This window comes from Centruroides vittatus, unplaced genomic scaffold (genome assembly GCF_030686945.1).
Source record: "Centruroides vittatus isolate TY-2023 unplaced genomic scaffold, ASM3068694v2 scaffold_1782, whole genome shotgun sequence".
NCBI lineage: Eukaryota > Metazoa > Arthropoda > Arachnida > Scorpiones > Buthidae > Centruroides > Centruroides vittatus.
In genome coordinates, this window is record NW_027122685.1 from 40,873 (window position 1) to 53,327 (window position 12,455).

Genomic DNA, 12,455 nt, shown 5'->3' on the forward strand with positions numbered 1-12,455 from the left:
CTCCTCGTCCGATTGGTAGGACACCGGGATGAAGCAACTCATTTCAAAGGACGGATAGAGGTGAATGGAAGAGGAAAGACATCGATTTGGGAGTCTATTCCCAGAGACGTCGCAGGAGACATAAACCAAATCACAAAAAACGGGGATTGTATGACTATCCGCGCACCCACAGTTAAACAGCTTTTAGTGAATCGCATCTTGTCGATGGCAGTATTTATACGCCCAACACAGACGGAAAGGAACAGTTTGACTGTGAATCAGGAGGAAGAAGATATTTAATGATACAGATCGGTCCACTATAAAACAAAAACAAAAGGGAGGAAAAAGGTTTCCTATGAGAAAATGATTATGGTCATAGTCCTTGAAATGTATATGTATATATCGGTAATCATGATTCCCTCAAGTTTATTTTGACTGTCTCTTTCTGTATTTTACCCAGACCGAATGGCGACGGGACCAATCCAGATCCATAGTTCAATCGGAGAAGGAGACGGCCCCGATAATTGGGATGATGAGTGGGAGCCGTTTGTTTCTACTTCGACATCCCATGAATCGGTGAAAAGAGAAGTGGATACAGAAACGGTCCGATATGCGATCGAAAGAACCCGCAGAAAATTGAACTCTCCGAGAGCTGAAATTCTCGTCCTACCGGAGGGAGTCGTGTTAACTGAGGAACTTCAAAGGGATTTGGATAGGGTAAACTCACTCGTCCAGGTTAAAGCGGACGAGAGGGGCGCTACGATACAGGAAGAAAAGAGCACAAAAGAAAGAAAAACTTCGACGGATCTAACCGAAGAAATTACACAGAAATCTCCATTATCCGAATCCCAAGGTCAAGGTCGGAGAGCGGCATTTTACCTGGCTTGCCTGGAGCGAGCGGGTGCGATAGGATCTACTGATGTAGGAGGAAGAGGAAGAACACTAGAGCGATGTAATTCCAACGACATCAATCCACAAGGAGGTAGATCAGTAAGAGGAGCGTCCGTTTCAAATACTTCCAATTTTAGAGGAAGAGGAAAAGGACGAAGAGCTTCCGCTTTAAATACCACTAACGTTGGAGGAAGAGGAAGAGGGCATGGACAACCGATCTTAGACTCCCAGTAGAAAGGAAAGAAAAACAAAAGAAAAAAAAATAGGGAGAGAAAAAAAACCCTCCTATTGTATACACTGTTTCTATAGAAAAAAAAACATTTAAGATAATCCACCAAATAAATATATACTACGTATATGTATATACAATATATGCTTTGTTTTAAGAAAATATATTCTTAAGATATACTTATTATTACTATTGAAAAATTTAATAAAGCCAAATACAGTAAGATGCTATTATGTCACCTATTTTAGAAAAATCATTTGTCAAAAACAGAATTTATGTTATTGACATTTTATTTCGATAAACGCGATTGTTAAGACATAAATACGACGTTACTCTGTCATATTAATTATTGTACCTACCCTGTTTTTGTTATCCGTGTGATTATACCTTGAAAAACTGTTAAGTATCATAAACTTTATATGTATCCCAAGCACTGAAGAACGTTATTCTGGGTGCGACCGGAAACACCTGATATTCATGATTGTAACGCGAAACCAATCTCGCGCGCGCGCAAAGTAAACTTCGTCTCCTTGTCGCGTATCGCAAGGTGTGTAATAACCGATTTAAAGAAAAATGTTTTTTCCGCGCGGTCGTACCTATGGAAAAATGTTGCATTCCATTTTGTAGCAACATTTTCAAAAGCGCCGGAGCCCTGTGAAGCCCGAGCGATACTCGAGCTCATGTGTTTTTGATATCATAAAAAATGTCAAATCAGGGGAACAAGCTTTTGATTCTGATGCTCGTAGAAATTGGAAGGATACTTTAAATCGGGAAATATTAAAGCTATTAATCGAGAGAAAAATGTTCTTTTTTTAACCTTAAAAGGAGATGCAGCGCTGATATTATGTATCAGACTTATAAGAATTCGAAACAATTGAATACGAGCAGAGGTTTCAAGTTGCGATTAAATTCCCTTGATCGGAATAAAACACAGTGTCGAATTTAAACCTTTGATAGCTCGAAATGGTCGGTCGTCTGCCTAGAGACAGGAAACCGACCAATCAGGAGCTGGAGATCCAGGGGAGAAAGATCTTATAAAAACCTGGATCTCAAGGGCAAAGCAGACTTTTCTCTGCCTCCCCTTGTGAAGACTTCTCCCAGCTTCTGTCCGTGTCAACCACTGTTCAGACTTTCCCCAGCTAACAACTATAATCAACTGTCCAGACTTTTCCCTGCCTCTACAAGTGGACACCATCCGATTGAACTTCGGGCTTTCACCATTCGTCACAACCTCCCACGGTCGAGCATCAACTGTCTGCCCCGGGGCCAACAACCGAACCATCAAGAGCCACCAGAAGACAAGACACGCAAGACACACTAGATTGTAAGACTTAGTGTAAATAAACGGGTTTGTTTGTCACTGCAGCTATTTGCCTCACTTTCCTTCACCCCACATACGATAAGTCCTGACATTTGGAAATCACGAATTCGGCGACCTCACACGTAGGTGCTACCATGAGGAGTTTGAAAAAAAGGATCGAAGAACATAAATACACAGTTAATAAAAGCATTGATAGTATGGTCTTAGCTGCATTCGCCAAGGAGCAGGATGTCACGGTTTATTGGGACAAGGCAGCGATTATTAAACCTACAAGATCGGCACAATCGGTAGATATCTAGAAAAAATGGAAATACACAAGGCGCAGCCCACCACACAATGCATTAATCATAGAGATGCCGATAGTTTATCCACGGCCTGGAAATCTTTCTACGTAAAAGATTTGACGTAGTTTTTTATGACTCCACAGACGTCACCTTGGTTTACTTCTGTTTTAATTTTTATTTTTGACATTGGGTGATTTGTATATGCTTTGTTAATGTTATTATTATTGGTTGTTTTTTTTTTAACGTTATTAAGAATGGTTCTACGTTTTACTGTTGGATGTATAACCGAGTTTTTTGAAATTTTGTTCCTTTTTATGTAAATTCGAATTTTCTCGTTTGCTTCTTTGTGAAGTATAACTGAAGATCTCTTAAAGGAATTGAAAACGTTTTTATAGAATTAAACGTTTTGCTGGACCCTTGAAAGGTGTAGATTTATTTAAATTGATACAGTTCCAGTAAGCATTTCTTTATATACAAGGGTGTCGCCAGAGAGGGGCAGAGGTGGCAGTTGCCCCTCCCTAGACATGCGAAAAAAATTATTTAAATGCTAAGTCATTTATTGCCCGATTTATAATTCCCGCGCGATGCGACCTGAAACGCACACCTATGCGTGTTTATGTTGAATGTAAAAACGATGCCATGCATTTGTATTAAATATAATTTTTTTAAATCATAAAGTGACATATCTTTTCTATAATAAGGAAGATATTATAAAAGAAGTAAAAGAAGCAGAAGCATATAGTGTATTAGCAGACGAAACAGCTGACATTTCTGGAACAGAACAGTTATCTATTGGACTGCGTTATTTTCATGAGAAAAACAACGAAGTCCAAGAAGTGTTTGTTGGATTTGTTGAGCTAAAAGGTCTGGATGCGAAATCTATCGCACAAACCATTGATGAATTTTTGACAAAAGAAGAACTTATTCCAGTAAAATGCGTTGGATTAGGATTTGATGGTTGTTCGACAATGTCCGGAAAAGAAGGTGGTGTACAAGCAATCTTACGCAAAAAATACACTGAAGCTTTGTTCTTTCATTGTTCTTCGCACAAACTAAATCTAGTAATCAATGATCTCAATGCTTTGACTGAAATTCGGAACACCATAGGAACCACGAAAGACATTATTTCATTTTTTCGGGAATCAATTTTGAGGAGGAAGTTAATACCTAATATTTCCACGCTCTGCGAAACAAGGTGGAGCGAGAAACATAAAACCATCAGAGTTTTTAAGGATAATTTTCATGTTATAATGGAGGCCTTAGAAACTTTATCGCGTGATGGAAACAGTGCGACTCGAAATCATGCATTCCAGCTCCGTGCCGCCGCTTCAAGAGTTTCGTTTATTCTGTGCCTTTTGTTGATAGCCAAATACTCGGTTTTGATGGAACCCGTGGTAAACGTACTCCAGTCTGTAACTTTGGACGCGATCAAGGCCTCGCAGCACATTAAGAACATTATGCAATTGCTTAAAAGACACCGCGATGATGCCGATAAAGTCACAGATGAAATTTTAAGGGATGCTTTTGTCATTGCAAAAACACTCGGACTGGAGGAGGACATGACATCAGTGCCGCGCATTTTTGGAAGACAAAGTTATCGAAGCAACCATCCAGCAAGAAGTCCTTCAGAATACTGGAAAAGGTCTTTAATAATACCATACCTGGACTCCATTATTAATTCTCTTAAAGGACGATTTGCAAAAGAAAATACTCCATCATTCGCATTATCTAAATTACACCCGGCGCAAATGCAAACCATGTCCATGGAAAGTCTCACAAAAGCTTGCCAAACTTTCTCTCAATTTTACGATTTACCAAACATAAAATACGAAATTGAACTGTGGCAACAATTGTGGCAGGATAAACCCAATGTAACTGAGCTGGCCGTTGTGGATGTTCTAAAAGAAACGAAAACTTTCTTTCCCGAAACGAGTAAAGCGCTAAAAATTTTGATTACTCTACCGTGCACAACGTGTACTGTAGAGCGATCCTTTAGCAGCCTGAGACGGATGAAAACCTGGCTAAGAAGTACCATGGTGGAAAGTCGCCTCAATGGTCTTGCAATGATGAGTGTCCATAGAAAGATCATCAATGAGAACATAAAGGATTTTAATAATAAAGTAGTAGAAAAATTCACCAAAAACCCAAGAAGATTATGTTTTAATTAAAATAATCTTCTTAAGCTTCTTAAAATTTATGAATCGTTTTTATTTTACCTACATACAATTCATATCTTCTATCAATTTATATCATCTTGCCCCCCCTGGCCCATTGGCTGGCGACGCCCTTGTTTATATATGTTAATTATTTCTATCTCAAGTGTTAAACTGAACAAAAGTTAAGCTTACTACCTAAATGTGTAAGAAGTTTTACTGATTTATAGTGACCAGTCTAAGTAATAAAAGCTTCTTAAGTATTTTAAAAAAATGTTTTGTTTCTTTAAAAAAACCATAAATTGCTGGGTAGATAGATAGACAGATAACACTTTATTGCACCAAAAATACATCTGGATTGAAAACACTGCTGGATTGCAATCCCTACTAGTGATATATTTGTTAAGTAGTCTCTCCATTTTATAGTGGGAGAAGTAGTTTTATCCACTACCACACATAACTGTTGCCATTTTTATGGGTTTTATGGATGCAAATATTTGAGGGAGGGTCGGCGACATGACTCTCATTGCTGAGAGATTCAAAGTATTAGTAAGGAGAGTGTTGAAGATCTTCAACACCTTGGCAGATATTTTTTCAAGGAAACCATGTGGCACTATTGTGCATTTCGTGTCTAAGATATTCTGTGTTCTGGCATTGCAGTATGATCCTTTTTCATAAGCACGGCGTGTTTTGATTTATCTGCCCTTAAGGCAACAATGTCATTGTCAGTCAACCATTTTCTAGATGCCCTGATGTTTGGCCATACTGTCCTGTGCAAAATAATGCCCTTTCTATTGCATATTGCTACCAATGATTTCCATCTGAAATATTCCTTAGTAGTGTGGTCTAGTCCTTCTATCATTTTTTCGACATCTGGTATTGTGCTAAAGGTAACCACTCATTAATATATATTGGAGCAACTGCAAGAGGTCTCTCCATGAGGATGAAGGAACACGAATTTTCCATAAGAAAAAAATTGACAACCACGGCGTTAGCAACATATGCGGGTAGTGAGGAAGTCCGAGTTGAACTACAGAATGCAAAATTGGTACTCAGAGTGCTGGATAAAGCACAACAACTCAAATACCTTGAAGAACTTGAGATCTATTGTGCAATTAAACAGAGAGTTGCTATTAACTTCAAGGAAATGGACATGCTATCCACAGCACGGCATGCCATTTTTGAACTAGATTCTGCCGACATAAACTCACATTAACGAAAATTTAAACTATGGAGGATATTAAATCATAGGAATTAATTGATTATTTATTCATTTATTGTTTAAATAATATACATATATTGAAATTTTATCCCAAACATATAAATTTTAACTTAAGGTATTCGAATCATGTAATCAGTTTGAACTTTTAAAAAACATTCTATTTTCATTAGCCATTTGTTTGATAATGTATATACCTGAGGATGTCTATTTCACATAGATGAAAACGTTTGTAAATTTTCCTTTTTTCTTGTTATTTGCTGGTGTTGGTTTTATGAGTGATATATATACAAAATAACATATAGACAATACATTATTACTGAAATACATTTAACTAGGGATAAGGTTAATAAAATAATATTGCAAAAATAATTGCTAACTCAAGATTATTTTGGTAAGCGGTATATAAATAGTATAGTATAGTAAGCAGTATAGTATATTAGCAAAATTATTTGGTAAGCAGTTTTTAGTTAAAAATACATAAAAATTGATTATTTACTTACCAAAAATGCTGAACAGAGGGAGAAAAAGTACTTAAAGATGCTATCATCAAAATTAATGTATAAAATACTTGAGAATGAAACTAATAAGAGAGTTGAACTGATGATTAATGACCTATGTAGCAATCTTGATCTGTAAATAATTCCAAAGAGATGATGTTTTCATGTCAGAATTTAATTTTATTAAAATTATTTATTTTTCACTTAGGCTTCATCCATAAACAATGTATTCCAATTTAGGGGAGAAAGGGATAAGGTTAGAAAAAACCATGTGGTTATCATTATTTTAATAAAATAAGTGAATTTAGAAAAATTAAAAAAATCTATATATTAAATTTAATAATACATTGATATTTTTACAATTAGTCAATTAAATTAGCCTATTTTCTTGCAACATCAGTACATGATCTGTATTAAGTAAAAGCACTATTTGCAATACTTTTTGTCCCATTTATATAGCACATGGACTGTAAACGTGTGCATTTTGTTTTAAACAATCAATGAAACATCATGTGCTGACATCAGTATACCAAATATAAAATTTCTGTTTTTATTCGAAAGATTAATAAACTGTACTTTAAAGCAGTGTTTCTCAAACTTTTTGGTCCGCAACCCACCCTTTTGCATTTAAAAATTTCAAAGGACCCCGAAGAATGAGTATGTGTAGAAAAACATCCTGGAGGGAGGGGGATAATTTAAATTCAGGAGGAGTTAATTTCTTTTGTTTAATTAATCTATTCCATGTTGAAATTTCTCTCTGTTGCATGTCACTTTGGGTTGAACTTTTGTCAATGTTAAGACTAACAAATTTTTTTTTAAAATTATTTCTTTATTTTTCACAAACAAAATAAATATATTGAAAAATATTAAAAACAAACAACATTATATTTCAAAAGTTAATCTAGTCTCAAAACGTTCCGATTCATCACAACATAGTCCTCAGAAAAACAAGCAAAACTTACCATTCACGATGGGAAAAAAGTCTCGTTCAAATACTGGCACGTCCTTAAGTACCCTCTCATGGTCACACCAGTGCTGCCAGCCAAAAACACATATCAACTAAAATAATATCGGAGTATCCCAAGACAGAGCCAAATATTGCAGCACCACAGCACTAGCGGAAATTCAAATTTGCCAACTGAAACGTTTTTGGTTGATCAGTTTTCGGATAATCGACGCTCTACCGTATTTCTAACTCGACTTGCCTACAGACGCAACGCTGTTCTATCATAGTTTAGGCAGAGAGTGGAACTTGGGATTCCCCAATAGTACACAAATTTATGAATTTTATATTTAGGCTCGTATTTAAATATTTATATTGTTTTTATTATTTATATATGCAATTTATTTAAGTAAAAATTATTTTATATTTTTTTATTTCTATTATTTCTAAACACGAATCTATAGTAAATTTATAAAATATTTGAAAAAAAAATCGATCTGGCATCAATTTTTCAGCGACTCCCCAAATATTTTTCATGACCCCCATTTTGAGAATCACTGCTTTAAAGGAATATAACACCAGAGTAAGAGTAAGAATATAATTTTTAAAATAAAATTAATTATACATAAGATCATAAAAATATTTATAAATTGGGAGAAGTGAGAGGATTGGATCTTCCAGAAGATTTGGAGAAATTTAGTAAAAATGGAACAACATTAGTTTAAATTGAAGTGTGAGAGAAAGTAGTAACTCGTGGGTATTAAAAATATATTTCGTGTAGCTTGAGTTACTAAATTTATATTGTTAGAAGTAAGCATAAGATTGCTTAAGAAAACTAATTACAGGAACACAACTGGGATAGATATACAAACTGTATGGGCTGTGAAAGAAATACATTTCAGACTATATGCCATCAAAACAAAAATAGTGGTGGATGAAAAATTTAGTTGACTGATGAGAGACATAATGTAATTTTTCCAAAAAGAGAATCTTGAATTCCACATGGTTTTTTGGGGGAGTAAAGACCAAATTTAAACATCAAAAGATGAGAGAAGTTTAAACTTTAGCTAAAATAAGACATGGTTTATGAATGAACACTTATGTAAACCTCCAACTAAATTTTAATTACAAAGTTTACAAAATTATTTTATTTTAATTTTTTAAACATGTCATATAAATTTATTTCAAATTAACTTAAATTAATATTTTACTACTAATATATTAAAACTGTGATGCTTATAGATAAAAAATTATTTGCAAAATGATAAGACAAAATACCTATTTTGTAATCTTCCATAAAAAATTTTCTAAAAGTCTAACTTTCAAAAATATATAAATTTCACAAAAACTTAAAATTTTTCTAAGAGTATAGAAATAAAGAAAAAAGCCAAATATCTAATTGCTGCATTTATCAGACTAAATTTGAAAATTGATTTAATAAGTTAACTATATAAACTAATAATTCATCCAAAAACCTTTTACCGGTTAAAGTATACTCAAAGTCCCTCAGCGAACGTGTTCGGACACCTCACTGTCCTTTCTCAAGCTTTCTTCTCTTCTTAAAACGATTTTCAAATTATCGAACTCTTATTTCCGCGACGCACGTGCCAACCGAAAATTCAAATCGTTCAAATAGCTTCCGTAGAAATTCCAAACGAATAAAGCTTCAACTGAAACACTTATCTTGTGCTATTTACAAATTTTTTACAAAAAATGCTCCACAATTCCTTTAAAAAACGATCACGTGAGCAGATATATGCTGATGTAATACGATGCCAAAAACATACTCTAGGGTGCAAAACCATTCATACCCAACTGTGTCCGAACCCCTCTTATTCATATGCCTTACGTTATCCTCCTATCCTTTACGTTTCCCTTGTTTTATTCCGTCTCTTCTTTCTGCAGTAGTGCCTGCCATGCTAGCGATAAAGTTACTTCATCTTTGGCGTTGATTGGCTGGGATGACTGGAAGGCTTTACATATTTCTATTTGTTCCAACCATCTAATGTGGTCTGTGCATTTTGTGGTGACTAGTAGTTTAGCGGCCTTGAAGTCTGGGATGATTTCCGGATCCGACACATATATTGCTAGTAAAGGTTCGACTTCTGTACTGGTGTGAGCAAATAATTCACATTCAACCTTTTAAAAACCAGTAATAAAAATTTGAAAACAAACGTTTTCGACCGTTAACTCGGTCTTCATCAGGTTCTAACTATTGAGATTCAAAACTGTTCCAGAACGTATTCAAATTTTCGAATAGAACCGTTGCGCATTCGTGTTACGTGTTGGCATGCGTAATACGTGTGGCGCAAAACACAACGAAATTACAATCCATATACAAACGAATTAAATGGAGCTATGGGGAACATCCCCTTCGTAACAAAACTTCCAAGCTTGAGAAATGTTACACGCATCTTTAGAATTGATGCAGGTTGTGTGCAGTCCAGCCTTGTATATTTCCAGAGTTTCCAGGGATCGCAGATGGTCCAATCGGTGGGATATTTTAATCAATTCCGCGTTTTGCAGATCAGCACTTATGCCCAAGGTCGAGGCATAAGCAGAGAGGGTAGTGGTGCCTCTGTTGCGGTCGATATCATATTTATGCTCGCGTAGACGCTTGTCGAGCGACCGTTTCGTTGAACCGATGTATACAAGCTCTCTTTGGAATCTGCTATCCCATAATGGAACAGAGTATACCACCGGTGCCATTCTTTTATCTACGATGTCCTTGGAATTGCGCATGAGGTCATATATAGTGTTACGTCTCTTGTAAGCGATCTTTTTGTTGGTGTATGCGGCAATTTCCCTGTAAATGGAGTCTAGGTGTTTATTATATTCAACTACTACAAGTGCTTGAGTGGTATTGGAGTCATTAGTGCGTGTGTTGGTGTTGTCAGTACGATGCAAATGTGCAGACGCAAGGTTATGAACTAATGTACGGCTATAGCCGTGTCTTGTGGCTATGATCTGGATGCGCTCTAATTCAGATATGGTGTCCTCGATTCTGGAGTGGTGCGTGAAGGCTCTTTTCGTAAGGGCACGGAAGGCAGCTACCTTGTAAGAGAAGGGGTCCTCCGAAACGGCAGGGATGAATAATGGAGTGTAGCATGGTTTGTAATGGACTTTAGTGGATATTGTGTTGCCATCTATTTGCATATGGATGTCTAAGAAGTTTGCATTTGTGTTGCTTATTTGGTCAAGCTTGATGTGGAGTCCATATGGGTTGTTGTTCATTGCATCGATGAACCTATTTATATTGGGCTTAGTTTTCCATAAGATAAAGATATCATCGACGTACCTCCTATAAATATGTATATCTGAATTAAAGAGGGGTATGATTCTTTGTTCCAGTTTTCTAATGACCAACTCGCATAAATCGCCCGACAGCGGGCTGCCCATCGGAACACCACGTTTCTGCAGATATGTTTTGTCGTCGAAATGGAAAAAGGAAGTGTTGCACAGAATGTCGGCTAGTTCCAGGACTAGTTTACGGTGCGCTCCGTGCGATGTTAGTAAGAGATCTCTAATCGCGCAAAAGCACGGTTGGATTTTTATCGACGGGTACAATGAAACGAAATCGAGAACAGTGATGTATGCACGGTCCGTTACGTTGAGGGGTCTCAATACGTCTAATAATTCTTGTGGGTTCCTGACTGTCCATGGATAATTGTTTAAGTCGTGAATTATGCGCTTGTGCACCGCCGCATCCAGCTCTCTAGTGGGGGATCTTGCCTTGTCAAGGACAGGTCTTAAGGATGGCGTATCTTTGTGCGTTTTAGCGAACGCGAATAGCCTGGGGGTATCAGGGGAAGGTACCACTGCTCTGCTAAGGTTCAGCTCTCTGGCTAAACAAGTTTGTGTAAATCTTTTCACACGTGCTTGTAGCTTGTTGACAAATCCATCATCGATGCGTTCACATTCTGTGTCGTTGATGTATGTTTGCATCATGGAAGTGTATGTTTCTTTCTTCAATAACACGAGAGCCTTGCTTTTGTCCGCCTTGAGGACGATTATGTTATGGTCTTCCAACCATTTTTTGGATTTGGTGACCTGTTTCCAAATCGTATCCTTTTGTTTCCGGTTGTTAGCAGCTATTATCTTGAAGGCAGATTTCCATCGGTAATATTCCTTGTGTACGTCATTCATTCCAGAAATGAGGTTTTCTACGTCAGGCATGATCTTTTCCGGTCGTATGTACCTTCTCTTACAAGGTAGCTGCCTTCTGTGCCCTTACGAAAAGAGCCTTCACGCACCACTCCAGAATCGAGGACACCATATCTGAATTAGAGCGCATCCAGATCATAGCCACAAGACACGGCTATAGCCGTACATTAGTTCATAACCTTGCGTCTGCACATTTGCATCGTACTGACAACACCAACACACGCACTAATGACTCCAATACCACTCAAGCACTTGTAGTAGTTGAATATAATAAACACCTAGACTCCATTTACAGGGAAATTGCCGCATACACCAACAAAAAGATCGCTTACAAGAGACGTAACACTATATATGACCTCATGCGCAATTCCAAGGACATCGTAGATAAAAGAATGGCACCGGTGGTATACTCTGTTCCATTATGGGATAGCAGATTCCAAAGAGAGCTTGTATACATCGGTTCAACGAAACGGTCGCTCGACAAGCGTCTACGCGAGCATAAATATGATATCGACCGCAACAGAGGCACCACTACCCTCTCTGCTTATGCCTCGACCTTGGGCATAAGTGCTGATCTGCAAAACGCGGAATTGATTAAAATATCCCACCGATTGGACCATCTGCGATCCCTGGAAACTCTGGAAATATACAAGGCTGGACTGCACACAACCTGCATCAATTCTAAAGATGCGTGTAACATTTCTCAAGCTTGGAAGTTTTGTTACGAAGGGGATGTTCCCCATAGCTCCATTTAATTCGTTTGTATATGGAT

The 12,455-nt window shown here is 37.0% G+C and overlaps 1 protein-coding gene across 1 annotated transcript in view; it reads right to left on the reverse strand.

The window, feature by feature from the left end:
- Positions 1-12,455, reverse strand: part of LOC136987413 (uncharacterized) — a 272,592-nt gene that overhangs the window by 18,154 nt on the left and 241,983 nt on the right. The window contains 1 exon segment of the mRNA XM_067285148.1: positions 6,580-6,709. Coding sequence (XP_067141249.1) covers positions 6,580-6,709 — 130 coding nt within the window.